Here is a 19,348-nt window from a genome sequence, read left to right as displayed (position 1 = left end):
TCTACACACTGCCCAAAGTCTGCCCTGTGGAAACTTTGGGTTCTGGTGGCTGAGAGAATACTGATTTAACTCTGTTGTTGAAGGAATTCACTACAAAGGGTTAGTCATCCAAAGAAAACTGTACAAAAATAGCAAAATAGGTTGGTTTAAATGGAAAAATATGTTTCAAGTCATTTCCTGTGCCTCTTTAAACTTTTGTCTTTAAAAACCTTACTAGTAAAACCAGAATTAAACATTGTAATGTATTTCAACACTTTAATTTTTAGGCAGAGCACTTTGGCTCACTGCAATTGTTATGTCTGTATACATCCATCTAGAAAACCTCCAGTTTGCAGGATGCCATCAAACCTTACTTACTATGGTATTCATTCAAAGTAATAACAACAACAATAATAACAATTTGATGTTTCCTGTCACCATCTTAAAAATGAGTTGTGGGGTATTAAAATATACTATATATTGGGCACTAATATTTTAATGGGAGAAAATCCATCATATATTTAGGGTTTCTTCTACTAGTTTCCAAGTCAGGCTGGTCAAAAAGCAGAGCTGAATGTGCAAAAACAAATGGACTCTTTCTCAGAGCATGATGATCCCAAATGAGTCACTGATAAAATGAAACGAACAGTCAACCTTGTCCTACAAACCTTAGAGAGGTTTGCTGGGGGAGCAGTGCTCGTTTTCTTTTTTTCCCTTTTGCCCTAATCTGCCAGCCTCTGAAGTTGTTTGCACGAGTCATGTCCACTCCACTTAAATGCACCCAGAAAGGAATGACAGCCAGCCCTCAGGAAGGACTCCACCAGACAGAGAAAATAAATTGTTTATCATGGCACAGCATGAGCAGGTCTGATAAATGATGACAGGGCCAAGTGAAGGCATTTATTACTTTCAAGTAGCTTCCTCTCCATCCCAGAAACACCTCTTTTCTCTGGTGTGATCAACTTTTTTGTGCACTGAATATTAGGGCACTGTCAATGAGTGTCATTTGTCCTATTAGGTCTCTCTTGTATGTTGAGTATTTTGGGGGGGAGGGGAGGGAACCCTAAACACTCCTGGTGCCCCTCATCTGTTACTGCATGCTGAGCTGCCGGTAGCTGCTACCTAACTGAATCCAGGCTGTCTGCTTGTGTTATACAGGGGACAAGAAACCCACTGTTTTTGACTGGTGTGACATTTCCACCTGAATACCCTATCTATGAGGAGACCAATATCAAGCTAACAGTCTATGATGTCAAGGAGAAGTTTCATGACACGGTAAGTACTTGACTTTCAGTTTTATTTGAGAAAAGAAAGAGTGAAGCTTTCCCAGACTCTTGGTTCTTCTTTCTTAATGTACTCTCCATTATCACATTCTTGTAGTTTTGGTAGCTAGCGTGTCACTTCGTTCTTTTTATTTTGCCGCGGACCAAGAAGATGAAAGTCCTTGATTAGGAGAAAGTAAATGTGGGCATCTTTTCCTGGATTTCACTTTGTGATTCTTGAAAGGCTTGAATATGAAGTCTCCATATACTGAGGGGGTTAATATTTTGTGCTTCTCTTTAATTGGTGGGCAGAGAACATATGGAATAGATTGACTTCAAGCAATCCTTTCCAAAATATGTTACTAATCAGATAATGCTGCTCACATTGAAAACCAGTGGAAGAGTGAAGTCTTTGACTATAAAGACCCTGAATGTCCCTCATATTTCATTTGACTCATTTCCATACCAAAAACTCAAGTCGCCTCAATGCTCGTACTTTTATTAGCTTCCAAGTGGAAGAGAGAGCAGAAAAATGGAAACTGTCAACTATCATCTGGAGATTTACAACAAGGCCTTTACAAGGCCAACCTTAGTCATGATTAAAGTAGGTAGGTCCCATTATGCAATTCTAGAGGCTAGAAAATTCCACTTTTGCCTACTTACTCACTACGTGATCTTGGGAAAGTCATTTCTCTGAGTTCCATTACTAGGAAAACAGGGTTAGTGACATTTTCACTACCTATTTTACAAAATTGTGATTAAGTCTGACAAAAGCTCATTATTCAGCACTCTTAATCTTTCAAAACTTTTCACATTGGATCATTACAAATAGTTCTTTGAGGTAAGTATTATGATCATCTTCATTTTACAGTTAGGAAAACTGAGGGTCAAGAAAGTTAAGTAAATTTATTCAGGGATACATGGCTTGTATGTGTCTGAGGTGGGATCTGAAACAAGGACTTAGTGATTCCAAATACATCAGTCTATACATAAGGCCAGGATGCCTTCCTAGGCCTTGACTTCCTCCTCTGTAAAACGAGAGAGCCTCTTCTAATTCTGATTCTTCATTTCAATGCTAATAGGACCCAGGAAAACTCTATATGTGAATATAAAAATGCCTATGATTTCTAATTGATAGAGAGCTCCTTGGTAAATGGGGGTAGGGGAGACTATTTCTACCCTTGAAAGATGAGTCTCAGAGAATTGTTTAAAATACATGTGACTTGTCCAAGTCCATTGACTGGTGTCAGAGATGGGGTTTGAACCCAGGCATTCCTGGCTCTAAGCCCAGAACTCTGACCATTTCATTGTCTTTTTAAAGACTCGCTATAAATTATATTTATTATCATTATTATTATTGGACCACTTTTCATAACTACCGGTCAACCAAGGCCCCACACAATCCTCCTATGTGGTCTAAAATGTTGGCCATTAAAGTTATTTTTTTTCTGGGCTGGCCTATAATCGAAGGAAGAGATACTATTTTCAGAAAGCCAATTCAATAGAAGACAAAGAAGAAGACAGTTTTCTCCTTCAGTCTTGTAGCATTGCCCATCGGAACAAGCTGATCTGTCTTAACGGAGTTGGCTTCTCATAAGGCATACAGAGCAGAACCCAAAGAGATTATGGCATAGGATTGGACAGTGCCCTGCTAGTTGTCAATCTTTTCTAAATATTTGTTGAATTGAAATGGGGAGTATAATTCTGTCATGCCAAGAAAGAGGTTTAAGAGCTTGAGAAGACAGCATGTCTTCTTACAGGAAGCCTACCATTAGGGTGAAACATAGACTGGGTCCTCAGGGAACATGTAGAACCTAGCCAAGACAGAGTAGGAAAGTATTCTTTTCCATCCTCCCATTCAGATTTTACAGATGTGGGGCCTTTGATTCAAGGAAGTTAAGAAATTTGTGCAAGGTCACATCCAGGTAGGGAGTGGGATTGTCAGATTTCAAATTGAAGCTTGGAATTCTAAATTCAGTGTGCTTTCCAATACATCCCAGTTTCCTCATTTATAAAACAGTTTTGGGGGCTATGTGTGATGCCTGAACATCCCTTCTGGCTCTGACACTCTGCTCCTATATTAATTCTAGAAGGACTGGGACAAGAGATACTTTTAAAAAAGACATTCTTAACAATAAAGAAGTTATCTTAGCTCTGAGGTTCATTGAAAGATATGGCTTTTCACATCAAGGGAATAAATACCCAGTGAGATGGCAGTAAGAATAGTCAGAATAAAGATGTCTGTGGTCCTGTAACCAAAGCCAGACTAAGACAAATCATCGGGAAACAAATAAATCCAAAGCTATTTTTTTCCAAAGACCTTTTTTCTTTTATAGCTGTGCAATTTTGCCTATATTTTCTATTACATTACATTTTCTATTTTTGACTACAATGAAAGAACTGGAGGGGGGGAGAGAGTGAGGGATAATGAAGTTGATTTAAGCCTGACAAACTAAAAATAATTTTAAAGTTTGTACACTTTCCCTTATCTCCCCTCCCCTCCTCTACAAAAGGTTAGATCTCTCTGTGTGCTTTGTCTCTGTCTCTGTCTCTCCCTCTCCCCTCCCCCAAATAGAGAAGCAAGGTGATGGCCTGTCTGTGTGCATGTATTGGGGTAGGGTGGGAGGTGGCAGGGGAAAGGGAAGGAACCTTTTGCTTTCTAGGTAGAATAGAGAGTCACACTGATGGAAATTAGTGAGTGAAAAAATAGTTATCAAGTGCTTACACTGTGCTAGGTGTTGGGGTGACACATTAGAAATGTAAGAGAGTTCTTGTCTCAATGAAATCCTCTTTTCAAGGGAATAGGCAACACCTATGAAATATTCAGATTTAAGTTCAGAGGTTTCTGGTGTTGCAACCATTCAACCATATCAAGGACACTGCTGTCTATTCTGGGTTTTTAAGAGCTGTGGCTGCTGGGGAGGCAACGGTACCTGCAGAGTTAGTTGCCAGGGAGCATCTCCATAATGGTTGTATCCCTTGATGATGCTTCACAGGCAGGTTCAGAATAGTCTTTGTGGGGTACAAGGTTGGTGATGGGGGTGAATGTGGCACTGTAGCTCCTGGGGCATGTTTGTGGCAGTTAGCATTGTGTAGCGGGGAGGGGGAGGGGGGGCGAGCACAATAGGCCCCTTCTCCACAAGGAGTCTATGCCTTGGTGAATGCTATGGGTAGACCAGACTGGAAGCAAGGCTGGGACCTGGGGAAATGATGGAGAGAGTATATTTGATGTTGGTGGTGGTCCTAGCAGAGCTTTGGCTTGCCTGGCACATGCCACCTCCTGTTTCTTCCTCAGTGTGTAGGACTGCTTCAGCCAGGCTGGCTTTCCTGCCCCTGATTGGTTGGCGGTCAGTACAGGTACTGGCAGCAGGGATGGTGGTCTCCTTTCTTCATAGCGGTTTGCTCCCCTGGATGATGGCTGAGTGGAGATGTTAATGGCACAAGCTAGAGGTACCTTAAAGGAAAGCCCAATCTATTGTACTCTTTCAAGGTCTCCTATCATGTGCAAAACAGATCATCCTTCTAACACATCTGTGTCATAGATATCACTTCTGTTACTCCCTATATTATTTTAGTTCTAACATGGGGAAAACATGAACTTCTACAAGTTATTTTTTCCCTCTCCTAAATGTATGTCCATTCTAATACCTACACCAGGGAAAAACAATTAGCTAATTCGTTAATTAGACTTTATGAAGACTTCTATTATGAAAACTAATGATTGGTTGCTGTCAAGGCTTTGTTTCTTATCAGAGAGGTTGCAACAATAAAAAAATTGACTGGCTGCTGGGAAAATCAGATTTGTAAGACTCAAACATACTTAGAAATGCCAATAATCAAAAAGAAAGCATAACAAATATTTGTCATTTATTCTGAGACCCTAATTAAAGCAGAACCTCTTATTCAAAACATTGAGCAATTAATTTTAGTGATGAAGAGTTGTGTAGAAATTCAATTCACTTACATATTACTTGTACATGCTACCTTTGAACATCAGCCTACTTGGGATCTTTAGACAAGAAGCAAATGGATTCTTTTTAGAGAATAATTGTGTTTGCAGCAGAAGTGTCATTTGTAGATATTTGTGTATCAATTCAATTGTATTGCTGTTGGTGGGGTTTAGTCATTTCAGTTGTGTCTGACTCTTCATAACCCCATTTGGGGTTTTTCTTGGCAAAGATACTAGTAGTGGTTTGCCATTTTCTTCTCCAGTCATTTTACAGATGTGGAAACTGGACAAACAGGATTGAGTGACTTGCCCAGGGTCACAGAGGTAGTCAGTGTCTGAGTCTTGATTTGAACTTGGGTCCTCCTGACTCTATCTAATGCCCCACCTAGCTGCCCAATCATTCATTGTAATGAATGACAAAGGAATCAGCATGATTAATTCGAACATCAATGGAATACTTCATGGGATGCTCCTTATTCATTGCAAGAGCTGTTCTCCTTTGCTTTAACAAGGTAAATTAGGCTTTGCAGCTAGATAGGTGGCATGAGGTAGTTCCTGGAGTTCTTCTTGGACCATGGAAAAGACACCATTTCCTTGCTCAATGGCGCAAGTTGGAAGGGAGGGAGAACAACCATTATTCCTATTTTCTATAAATGTACTATAGATCCCCACTTGTTATTAGTAGGAAAAAGATTATGGATAGGGACTTGATCTGTGATGTCATTGACATAAGGAGTTTCCAGGCAAGGAAATACCTTTCACTAATGCAGATCAGCACCTTTTCTGCAACTTGTCATTGTTTGTCCATAATTTCTGAAAAGGACCATGACATTGGGAGGTGATGTCATGACTTGCACTAAATTGAATTTAAGTGAAGGAGGGCTGTACAACCTACCTCACTCTCTTCTCCAGAGCCATCTGGGTCCAGTGGCAAGATGTACATCAGGATGACTGGAGATGGCCCCAGATGTTGAAGGCAATTGGGATTAAGTGATTTCCCCAGGTTCACATAGCAAGTAAGTGTCTGAGGTGAGATTTGAACTCAAGTCCTCTTGACACCAGGGCCAATTCTCTATCTATTGTGCCACCTAGCTACCCCTCTGTGTAACTTAGTGTACTTGGCCAAGGACATACAGCCAGCTTTGCAAGAGCTGGGACTGACCGAGGACTTTCTGTCTTAGGGTTAGCACTCTATTTATTTCATCATGCTTCTTTTTACCTTGCAGAAATAAGTTAAATTTGAAGCTTGTCTTGGCTCTAGATACAAGAAAATTAACCTCCTTCCTTCTTTGCCGAGGTGGGGGAATTCCACCTATGAGTGTGGAACATATATTCTTAGAATCCATTGTTATGTTGGTTACTTTTATCAACATGCTTCTCTTTTCTTTCTTTTAAAAAGTGTTACAAGGGACAAAACATGGGTAGGGGAGGGGGATATGGGAAATATTGATAAATGAACATATGCAAAAAGATTATTTTATTATTCAAGCTTATGATTGGACTCAGTTATCTCTGCTTCGATCAGCAGCAATAGTTAGAAGTTGAATAGCACTTCCTCTAAGCACTACTTAACTTTTCCAGTTCTAGTTCACAATGCTCAATCCTAAAAACATGTTACCCAAAGATGCAGAGCTGAGTACCTTAGTTCTAAATTGGACACTTCTTTGCCTCAATATGTGTATCCTTTCTTATGCATTCAGTAACTTATCTTTATTCGTAGATCACAGAGTCACAGAAATTCTGCCTGGGGGGATCATGGAAAGAGAGCTAGAATTTAGAGCCAGCTCATCTCGGTTTAAATCTTTGCTACCCAGTGTCCCGATTTCTACACTAAGGGGATTGGACTTCATGACAATCCAAACCTACTGGCTCTAGCCCTATGTTTGGGAGACAAAAGGACTCTCCTAGAAGTTTATTTGCCCAACCACTTGATTGTACGGATGAGGAAATTTAGGATAGAGTGACTTTCCTGAGGCCACATATAGGGCAAGTGGCCCAAGAAAGGCAATATATATATATATATATATATATATATATATATATGTATATATATATATATATATATATATATATATATATATATATATATAGCAGTAGGGGACTTATATTTATCACAAGAAGGCTACATAATGATGAGTAAATGTTTTGCTATATGGATGAATTTTTATTCAAGAGTTGAATAAGACACATTGGAAGGGAAGGAAATTAAGAGTGCATAGATTATCCTTCCTTGTTACCTTTTGTATATGTGTGGAGGTATGCTCTTTACACTTGAGAAACCCTACCATATAAAATGTCACTGAGAGCAAGTGTTGGGTAAACCACCGAATAGTTATCTACTGATTGAAATTCCATTTTCTTTTCCACATTTTCCTAAGACCTTTGGCTTCAGGGATGCAGATGATAGAAAGCATGGCATCAGGTCATCTCAGATGACTTGAATAGTTGGAACAAATTCTGTGTCCGGTAGACCCTTTGTCTCAATTAGGTGGTGATCAATTACCCATGTTGCTTTGCAGCATTCTTTTGTTTTATTTTTTAGTTGAGGCAGTTGGGGTTAAATGACTTTTCCAGGGTCACACAGCTAGTAAGTGTTAAGTGTCTAAGGCCGAATTTGAACTCAGGTCCTCCTGAATTGAGGACTGGTGCTCTATCCACTAAACCTATTCTGCTCGCTTGCAGCATTCTTAGAACAAGTCCCCAAACTGTGCCCTTTAAAAAAGGCATTCTCAGAGTAACTTGATGTAGGGTTTTTGTTTTGTTTTGTTTGTTTCCTTTTGGTACAATGTGTATCGTTGGCAAAAACCAGCTCATTGACCTTAACAACCCTATCAAATCTAGGCAAAGCGACCCTTTCATGATCTCACTAAATCTGAGGCTGGTTTCATTTTGGCTTGCAACTTCAGTTTTATTTTCTACCAGAGAAGTAGCATCAAAGCATTCCAAATTGGACAGCTTTTTGACTAGCTAGATGTGATCCAGGAGTTTTACAACCCCCATTGCTGGGCATATGGGTCGAACTTTAGATATTACAAATCCTAAATACGAGAGAGAATACCCCAGATTTTGTAGAAAATTAACTATGAGGGACCAGTTTAACACACTCCTTGGGTTCCAAGGCCTTTACTTCACATACAATTGTCTCTTTTTGTTTCTGCCTCCACAGCATTTCTTGTATCTCTCCATTCCTCTCAATTCCCATTTTCCTAACCCATAGTATAGGTCCTCATTAGTACAGGCCTATGTTCTACTTCTGTACCCTCCTAAGCAGTCTTTTTGCTTCTACTCTGTCCCCACGCCAGTACAACTTTCATACTCTTCCCAGAATCATTTTTCTTTTGTTTGGAGCTGGTATTGCCCCAACCGTGCTCAAAAATCTTTAGCAGCTCCCAATACTGAGTTAAATTCAAACTGCTTCCTCGTGTGTCAGAACTCCTCAAGAATGTAGTGTAACCACAACTGGCCAGCCTTATCTTAAGATTTTTTTTTTCTCTCTCCAGGAATTCTTTGCTCCAGTCATACTGGATGAGACACATATTCTGGCCTTAGATGAATGGTGCATTTGAGTCTTCTTGGCTTTGTTAACGCAATTCTCTCTGCCTAGAAATTCCTCATTCCGCTCTTTTCCTATTGTAATCATATTTATACTTTAAAGCCCAAATCAAGAGCTACTTCCCCCAAGAAGACTTACTTGTTCACCCTCTAGCAAACAAATGACCTCCTGGGGGAACTTCAAATTACAATTTGCTTCTTCTTCTTCAGTGTAGCTATCAAATACTGTTGAATATTACAGTTACCTGTGAACTGTGTCTTTTAGGACTATATAATCAAAGACCAAGCCTTATGCAAACTTTGTATTCTTTTGGTGCCTCACATAGTTCTCAGTGCACAGTAGGCCCTTTGATAAATAATTGTTCAGTTTTTAACTCTGTCAATTCCTTTATTGGAACTTTGTTATTTCAGTTCAATTCAAGAATCCTTTATAAGCACCTATTATGTGTGAACTAGGCACTGGGGGAGGAAACAGAAAGAAATGCCATGCCACCAACTTCTGCCTCAAAGAGATTACATTCTACTGTTGAATTCTCATATAATCCTCATGAGGTTGTTTGAAAATTGTGAGAAAAATATAAGCCCCCCTCAAAAGCTGATTGAATTTGTCTGGGGAATGTCTGGGAGGTGAATTTCAGCTGGGAGAAGGGTTCTTACTAATGGCTCCTTTCCTCCCCCTCCCCAGCAATTAGGATCACGTGATGAGAGAGACCAGGGCTGGTCACGTGTGGGAGGAGTTTAGAGGAGCATGCCCTTTGGCTATATTGTATTCTGATTGGCTAGCATTTGGCGCCAGTGTCATGGCCGGGAAGCTTATAACTGAGGAAGAAGGGTGGAGCCAGCCTGTTAAGAGATAAAAGGTCCCAGGGGCAGCTAGGGTGTGCAGTGGATAAAGCACCGCTGTGGATTCAGGAGGACCTGAGTTCAAGCCGGCCTCAGACATTTGACCACTAGCTGTGTGACCATGGGCAAGTCACTTAACCCTCACTGCCCTGCAAAAAAAAAAAAAAAAAAAAAAGAGAGATAAAAGGGTCCTGAGTCCCATGATTACCACCATTTCCAGTAGGGAGTTGTCCCATCTTGTGCGAATGTATAAATAAAGGCCTTTGATACTTCTCCAACACTGAGTCCCAGAAATTTTTAAGTGGGGTTTCTCACAATTTGTTTCTCACAAAAGCCAAATGTGCAATTGCCTAAAAGACTATTTGATGAGGAACTCACACAAGGCAAGTGCTCAGATAGTGGTTAGAAGAAGAGATACAAGGACACTCTCAAGTTCTCTCTGAAGAACTTTGGAATTGATTACATGACATTGGCAGACACTGGCACAGGAACACCCAGCATCATGACCTCATCAAAGATGCTGTGCTCTATGAGCAAAGCAGTATTGAAGTACCTTAAAAGATAAGCAAGATGCAGAAATGTAGAGAATCTACCCCAAATGTTTATATGGCTTATTTGTGCCCAGCCTGTATTAGAGCATTTCTGAGGTCATTGGGGGGGGGGGGGGCAGTTAGTAACTACTTGGGGAAGAGAATCAGAGAAAGTTTCATGGAGAGCCAGCACTTGAGCTGAGCCTTAAGTGAAAGTCAGTATTATGAGAGGCAGAAGTGAGGGATCAGATTGCAGACATAGGGTATGACCTGTACAAATGCAGAAACTATAGGAGATTAAATGTTGAGATCAGGGAATAGCTCAAAATCCATCTGGCTGGAATATGGGTATGTGAAGAGGAATAGTAGAAAATTAGCCTGGAAAGGTAGGCTGGAATTAAAATGTAAAAGGCCCTAAATGTCAGGCTGAAGAATGTATGTTTTATTCTAGTGATTTTTTTTTGACCAGAAGAATGAAATGGTAAGACATATACCATAGGAAAATTATTTTGGCAGGTTTGGGGAAGATGGATCATAAGATCATAGATGTGGAACTCGAAAGGACCCTTTAGGGATCATCCAATGTGTTCCTCCTTGTTTTATAGATAAGGAAACAGACATCTAGAGGAATTATTTGACTTGCCCATGGTCACATAAGAAGTAAATGGTAAAGCCAGGTTTTGAACATAGGTCCTCAGATCCCAAAGCCATTTGATCTTCTGCTCTGCCCCACAATTGGAGAGGAGAAATATGGAAACAGACCATTTGGTTAACTTGAATGTTCCAACCTTGTAAATGAAGGGGAGGGAATGGATGAAATTGTGGGGATAATACTAAAGAGAATTGGCAGCTATTTGGATGTAGGTTAAGGGGGAGAGGAAAGCAAAGAGGCCAGGGTAATTAAAAAGTCTAAACCTGGGGGAATTGGTAGGATGTGATCCACTCAAAAAAATGTAAGGAAATATGAGGGGAAAAGGCAGTTATTTGTTTATCTGTTGGGGAGGAGGGATGTGAGTTGGCACACCTTGGGAATCTCTGTTTTGTTTAGTAAGAAAAACTAGGTAGAGATATTTGGCAGGTAAGTTGGGGGTGTGGGACTGAAGGTTTGGAGAGACTGGTTATCGTAGCTGTAGTGATCATCTGCAGAGATGACATATTACAAAAAGGTTGAGTAGGCCATGAGCAGCTCTTTCTAGGAGTTTTGCAGTGAACAGGAGAAACGGGACAGTAGTTTGAAGGCCAAAAGTTTTTAAAGTTTGGGGAGGGTCTAGCCTATTTGAAGCAGTCAGGAGATGGAGCAAGAAGTAGGCAGAGAAAAAAAAAAAGTAGGCAGAGAATGAGAATGACTGAATAACCCAGAGGACCAACTCCCTAAGGAGACAAGAGACGATCTGATCAAAAATAGAAGTAGAATGGTCATAAGAAGAAGGGCTACCTCTTCCATAGAGATGAGGGTAAGAGGATGCCCTGAGATGTACATGGGTTCTGAAGCATAGCATAGGGGAGCTCAATCAGCAAGCATTTATCAAACCAAGCACCATGTTAGGCTTTAGAGATACAAAGGTAAAAGTGAAGTCATCTGTAGAGGAAAGATAGAAGGAGAGGGGAGGGACAGGACCTGTGATTTCACCAGATTAAGGATCAACATTTTAAGACATAGTAGTCCCTTCTGCCAGGCAGTTAATATTTTACAGTGGCAGGCATGGGTGGAATGCACATTGATGATAAGCAAGTGCAAACTACAGTCAGCGTATATGGTCCTTAATTCTTTTTTTTTTTTTTTTTTGGTGGGGCAACAAGGCTTAAGTGACTTATCCAAGGTCACACAGTTAGTAAGTGTCAAGTGTCTGAGTTCGGATTTGAACTCAGGTCCTCCTGAATCCAGGGCCTGTGCTCTATCCACTGTACCACCTAGCTGCCCCTCTTAATTCTTAACATAAGGCATATATAGAAGCTATTTCATAAATGCTTGTTGAATTGTTGGATTAAATGGCCATTTTAAACTGATGATTATAGAGCTACCTTATTTCTAACATTTTAAAGACCCTGCCTCCCAAGTAGGAAACCAATTAAGGATTTGCAATTTTTGTTTTTAATTTGATAAATGTGATTGGTACAGACAATGAAGTTGGATAATTGGCATTCAAAGTAGATTTCTGGTGGGGGTTAACAACTCAATGAACAGGACATAATATTCCAAGTGACATTTGGGAGCTTTTTGTGAAGTTAAGACTCCAACCACAAAGGAGTTATTTTCTAACTCTAGTGTGTTTTCCCTTCATACCCTAGATATTTTTCCTGTTGATCTGATTCTATTGTTCCCTACAGTTGTACCCCACAGGCAAAAGGAGAGCCTGGAATATTGGAATGCTTCCAATTCTGGTTTAGACTCTGTATCCCGCACTAGTGTTGAATATTAAAAATAGAGTTTTAACATCTGCCTGTCTCTTACAAACAGATCAATAAACAGATCAGAGAAATTATACTATCTTATAATATCTCCTACAATTTGTTCCCATACCTATCCTCCTACAAAATATAATAACAGATCAGAGAACATGGTTATGAACCAGATCAGAGAATTTAATATCTCCTACGAGACAAAACCAGATCAGAGACAGATGGAAAAAACCCCATAATATAAATTTAATATTTTGTTCCAAGAAGAAAGATAACACAACATGATCATGTGGAGACTTCCCTCCTAAGAGAGAAGCTTGGGGAACTCCCCATTTCTGAGGGTATATATGATTTAGTCCAGCTGACAGAGCATTGTCAGCTTCAATAGTATGATACAGAAATCAACTCAGAAGCAAAAAAGCAGTTTAACAATTTCAGTTATAACAAGTATGGATGGAATACAGAAGCATCATGATAAGACTACAGGATTCCAAAAAATGGTTTGGCAAGGATGAGGACACCCAGGTGTTATCATAAGAGAAGGACTTACTATGCTGAGGGAAAAGAAATCATTAGGTAGGGTCTTTTATCTGCTAGCTATCTGGGTTCAGTTTGGAGTTCAGTTTAAGGACATTTTGTTCCTATTAATCCTATTAATTCAGGGTTTCATAAAAATACTTTTTGATAATAAGGTACCTCCATCAAATCCAGGTGATCTATATATTCATTTAACAGTAGGCATCGGGCACCAGTGTAAATAAAGGTAGCTAGTATTCTTGAATACTATTTCTTTGATAAGAATGGAACCTGGCTACAATGAGGCTAGACATGGAGGTGGCACAGTGGATAGAATGCTGAGCCTAGATTTAGGAAGACCTGAGCTCAGATCCAGTCTCAGACACTTACTAGTTCTGTAACTCTGAATAAATCACTTATAATGATAGTAATTGCACTTACCTCCTTGAGTTTTTGTGAGGATCAAATAAAATAAAAACTGTAAACTCCTTAGCACAGTGCCTGGCACATATTAAGCATCATCATTGCCATCATCGTCGTCATCATTATATTGTCCCCTTCTCTCCCCTCTGAGGAGAGAGAAGTCTCCATATATCTTATGGTATTTCCCTTTTCCATATTTGTCTTACAAATCTGATATGTGATGTTCTATGCTATCAATTTCTCCTGAATACAATGGTGCAGACACTAGAAATTTAAAAGATGAGTTTGCCTAGGGCAGGAACTGGCTCTTATTTAAAGAAAGTTTGTATAAGCTTCACTATCAGGAACAAAAGAAAACTCAAAAGAGATGGGGCTTTCTTGGAGTCACTTGGCTCTGAGATTCCAGAGAAAAATGTTTTTAAACTTCATAGGGAAAGCCATCGGTTTATACTGAGACAGTGGGTGATGTCACATTCTGAAAAATGCCCAGTGACATCTGCTTCCACCTCACAAAGGCTGCATTCTTAGATTGCCCCAAGCCAGGTTAACTTGGGTTTCTGTGGCATGAACCCAAACTATCTTGACTATGTGGCAGTTGAAGACTGGATTAAATGCTGAGGTTGCAGCTGTTCCTATCACATTTTTTTTTTTCTGAGAGTTTGGTCTGCATATTGGGGTGGGGGGATGCATTGGTCTTTACTTGATTTTGGAAAATAGAAACCGAGTTGAAAACATGAAAATTAATTTTAATGGATGGGGAGAGCAGACTACATTTTTAGTGCATTACAGTGGTATTTTTTTTAAAGAAATAGTCATTGCTACATTTCTTTTTTCTATGAGGTTTACATGTTATTTGATAATGACATTTATAGACCTTTTTGAGCTCACTGACATGTTTTTAGCTTTCCGATTGTGATAAAGTATGGTTTTCCAAAAAGCAAATTAAATGTTGCCATTTTTTAAAAAATGAATTGAAAACATGTAATGCGACACCCTGTTTTCATATCCATCCTGAAATTTAACCTAAAGCTCCACAAAATATGCAAGACAGGCTTCTTTTGTGGCACCGGAGTAACAAAGACACCAGCTGCTGCATATGTGACAACTTACATACATACATGTGTGCACTTATATACATTGGACTTTGTGCACAATCTCATTTGCAGGCTATATTGGCTATAGACAATTAAGACTTCCACAGTCCCAGGTCATGGAAGATCTGTCTAACTCACCTGTATCATGTGTATTGCCCCTGTGTTCAAGTTAGCCCTCTAGAATTCTTTTAAATATTTGCTTGTACAAATGTTCTTTGTTGAGTAGAACATTTGTCCAAGCAATTCAGTTATTGAGAGCTTTGCACAGTGTCTAAGACAAACCCCAAAGAGATTCTTATTTTTCAAGTTTCTTCCCTTCCCCTGTCCTGCTCCAGAAAAAGAAATATTTGAAGATGAAATACACATGTAAAGCTTTCACTTCCATGGTGATATTTCTATTATTTTCATGAAAGGGCACCATCCCATGTGATATAAGACATTTTGCCAGTGCCCCGTGATATGTGTCAGAGAACAGTCCTGCAAGCAAAGCTATGACCAGTTAAAAGCTTGAAAATTTCAAAGCTCTGACCTAGAAATGGACAAAAAAAAAAAATAACTGGGGGCCAGGAAAGACAGAAGTGAGCATAGATAACAGAAGCTGCAGATTTTATCTGTGCTCCCACTGTTCACAGATATTAAAGAACACCTCACCATGCCCAAACACAGGTAGACACATACAAAAATACTTAATACTGATGCGCACATGGGTCGTATGAGCCTATTTTAAACCCCCAGGCCTAGGTTCCATTTTTTTTTTTTTAACGGGGCAATGGGGTTAAGTGACTTGCCCAGGGTCACACAGCTAGTAAGTGTCAAGTGTCTGAGGCTGGATTTGAACTCAGAAACTCCTGAATCCAGGGCTGGTGCTTTATCCACTGCGCCACCTAGCCACCCCCCCTAGGTTCCATTTTAATCAAAAGAAGAGAAGGAAAATACCCCAGAGAGCTCTGAGATGCTCTCTTCCCTTCGTCATGAGCAGTGGTCCTTATTAACACAGGATCTGAAAAACAACCACATCTTTCAGCCTCTTTTCCTTTGCTTTTGTCATTCGATTTTCCCTTGGAAAGATACCCAAATTGTGGCCATTAAACATATAGTTGCTTTTCCTTGGCATTCATTATTTTTCACCACAAATTCCTGTGTTGCAAAGGAACAGGCTACAAAAGACATCACATCTCAGGGAGAAGATGTGACTCGGAGGTGCACCATTCAACAAGGACAAACACAGAGACCATTTATCATGCACCTACTTAGTGTAAGCTTGTGAGGTCCTGTCTTAAGTGCTGAGGCTGGTGCACAGATAAAGGAGATCCAATCCTTACCCTCAGGGACTGTGAGTGAGTAGAGACAAAAAAATCATAAAAATGACAACAGGAAGAAGAAGGAGGAGGAGAAGGAGGAGAAATGGCCACCTTTGTTAGATTATCTTGCAGAGGGTGGGGAGTATAATTTTAATCTTCTTGGAAAGAAACAAGGTAAGAGCCAGGTACAGGAAACAAAAGCTTGCATTGCCCATTGCTTAGAGGTGTTGTGTTAGAGCATTTCCCTTTCTCCTTATCTGGTATCTCCCACAAGCCTTATATCAGGCAGTAGCCTTTTTGAGCCATTATCATGTGATTCCTGAGGGGCTGTTTATAAGGCATAATCACATAGGATCAAGTTAATCATGTTCAGTGAACTGTATCAATCTTGATTTTCCATTGTCCTCACAACAATGCGTCAAGCAAATATTAATTAAGTAGTCACACACCAGGAGCTATGCTGGGCTCTCAGGATATGACAACAGAAGCAAAACTGTTCTGCTGAGTGTAACAACACATGGTTTTTCTTTACAAGGGGGTGGAGCCATGGTCCAGATTTCAGAGTTTTGCTTTGAGACACATGACTAATAATAAAAGCTCACATTTCTGTGGGGTTTGTATTAAGTTTTCAGAAGAGCAGAGATGGGTGAAGGCCCCCTTCAATATGTGAGGGCCGCCTTCGATGTGTCTTCACTTTCATCTTCCATTACTGTTCTGATGCTTCAGACTGTCTTCCTTGAGAAGGGGAAAAACAGCAGCACAAAAACATTTTATATGAGATGATGAACAAACAGTGACTTTTGTCCATCCTTCAAGGCTATTGTCTTGTAATCCTGGTTCTCTTCTTCTGTTGTGGAAGCAAATGGTGTGTCCTTTGTAACCAGAGAAAGAAAAAAGAAAGAAAGCAAGAAACACTTTATTTCTAGAAGCTTAGCTTGAATCATACTTATTTATATTCAGTTCCTTTTTTTTTTTGGTGAGGCAATTGGGGTTAAGTGACTTGCCCAGGGTCACACAGCTAGTAAGTGTTAAGTGTCTGAGTTCAGATTTGAACTCAGGTCCTCCTGAATCTAGGGCCAGTGCTCTATCCATTGCGCCACCTAGCTGCCCCCAGATCCATTTTTAACACATTTATTCTATGTCTACAATGTGCCAGGCATGGGGATGCAAAGACACATGCAAACAAATCCTTTCCCTCAGGGAGCTTACATTCTTTGTCTCTGTCTCTCTCTGTCTGTGTGTGTGTGTGAGTGTGTGTGTGTGTGTGTGTATACATATATATGTGTGTGTATGTATATGTATATATATATATATATATATCTGTATCTGTATCTATCTATCTTTATCTCCATCTCCATCTCCATCATCTGTCACACATATATGTACATATACATATGTCTATATAATATGTATACGAGTTCTACACAGATGGGTAAATTTATTGTATGTATGTGTATATACACAGACATGTAAAATATGATTAATATTATAAATTAATACCAAGTCAAAGTTACTTCAAGACAGAACAGGCTAATGAGTTGGGATTGGAGGTGCAGATATAGAAAGTGATAGAACGGCTAGAAAATGCTCTCCTACCTTGCTTCCCAATCCTGTCTAATTCCTTTAGAGCTCTCCCAAATTTAAATGGGCTGCTTCAAGAATTAGACAGTTCTTCCTTCTCGAAGATCTTTGGACAAAGACTGATGGAACATTTTGGGGGTTTGTTGTAGTAGAGATTTTCTTTCACATGCTGGTTGGACCAGATGGTCTTTGAGGTTGCTTCCCCCCCCCTCCCCCCCCCCCCGTCCCTCAGTGAACATAGTATAAATTCACACACACAAAAAATTGATTCAGCAAAATTGTTTACCCATTCTATTGGAGGTAGTAATTGTGTGTGTGTGTTTGTGTGTGCATGCACATGCCGGTGTACATGGGCACAGGGCATTAAGGGTTAAGTGACTTGCCCGGGGTCACACAGCTAGTAAGTGAAAAGTATCTGAGGCCAAATTTGAACTCAGGTCCTCCTGAATCCAGGGCTGGTACTTTATCTACTGCGCTACCTAGTTGTCCCCTGCAGTAATGAATTTGATATTGTTTTTCAATAGTGTCTGACTTTTTTGTGACCCCATTTGGGGATTTCTTGGCAGAGATATAGCTCATTTTACAGATGAGGAAACTGAGGCAAACAAAGTTAAGTGACCAGTCTAGGATCACACAACTAGTAAATGTCTGAGACAAGATTTGAACTCAGAAAGATAAGTCTTCCTGACTTCATACCAGGCACTCTATGCACTGTGCCACTGAACTGCCCCCAAGTAATGAATATAGTGTGATTGAAACTCAATCATATCATCTCCCTACAACCTTTTTTGTTGAAAAATCCTACACTCTGCCTGAAGAAATTTTCTTTTCTGTTTGGTGAATTTTGTAATAAATTTGCTGTTTCTCCTGGGCCTGTCTGTTTTTTTGGACATTGATACCAACTACTTCTAGGCATCAACGTGGGGGAGGTGGGGCACTAAGTGGCACAATGGATAGAGCACTGGCCCTGAAGTTGGGAGGACCTGTGTTAAACTCTCACCTCAGACACTTACTAGCTGTCTGACCTGGGTAAGTCACTTAACCCCAACTGCCTTAAGTATGGGGGCCATCTCCAGTCATCTTGATATATCTTAGCACTGGACACAGATGGCTCTAGAGGAGAAAGTGAGGTTGGTGACCTTGCACAACCCTCTCTCACTAAAATCCAATTCACTGCAAGTCATGACATCACCTCCCCAATGTCTCCATCCTCTTCAATAATGAAGGACAAATAACAAATCAACCACTTCTGTGACTCCATAGAAGTTGATGTGGTTAGCAGCAGTGAAGGGAATTTGAGTGTTCCTGGAGAGGTGGGGCTTAAAATTTACATTTTCCCTAGAGGCTGACTTCAAACAATTCTGTATAGTTTACTTGAACCTTAATTTTTGGTGTACCCTGAACCTTACCTAGGTCCCTCTTGGGACCTTATTTTGATTCCCAATTTTAATCATTTTCTGCTTCACAGCTGACCTTTCCCGTATGTCTTTACAGATCTAGGACTTGCTTGCCATAGTCTTTGTCTTTTTTTTTTTTTTTTAAGTTTTGCTCATGCCTTTTGATGTTTTTTTTTTTACCACAGTCATTTCCTCTCCATCCTACTCCTCCCTCTCTCACTACATTTCACACTCAATTGTAACAAAGAAAGCAATTTAAAGAGGAAAAAAAAATGCAACAATGTCAGACAATATATACAACTCCCCAAGTCCACAGACCCCAACCTCTCAAATGAGAAGAGCAAAGTCTCTTTTGTCATCAGCTACATCTTGTTTTGAAAACAATCAGCTGTATATGACTTTTAAGTGAAGTTTTCCTTTGCACTATTGCAGTTGTATATATTACTCTTCTGATTTGGCTCATCTCTATCATTTTATACAAGTCTTCACATCTTTCTCTGAATTCTTAAGACTTTCTGTAT

The 19,348-nt window shown here is 39.9% G+C and overlaps 1 protein-coding gene across 3 annotated transcripts in view; it reads left to right on the top strand.

The window, feature by feature from the left end:
* INPP4B (inositol polyphosphate-4-phosphatase type II B) overlaps positions 1–19,348 on the top strand; it is a 965,936-nt gene that overhangs the window by 500,322 nt on the left and 446,266 nt on the right. For all 3 annotated transcript variants that reach the window (XM_043973131.1, XM_043973128.1, XM_043973129.1), the window contains one exon: positions 1,138–1,254. In XM_043973131.1, the coding sequence (XP_043829066.1) occupies positions 1,138–1,254 (117 nt within the window). The remainder of the gene's footprint in view (positions 1–1,137; positions 1,255–19,348) is intronic.

This window comes from Dromiciops gliroides, chromosome 6, assembly GCF_019393635.1.
Source record: "Dromiciops gliroides isolate mDroGli1 chromosome 6, mDroGli1.pri, whole genome shotgun sequence".
Taxonomy (NCBI): Eukaryota; Metazoa; Chordata; class Mammalia; order Microbiotheria; family Microbiotheriidae; genus Dromiciops; species Dromiciops gliroides.
This window is presented reverse-complemented; position numbering and strand designations above follow the sequence as displayed.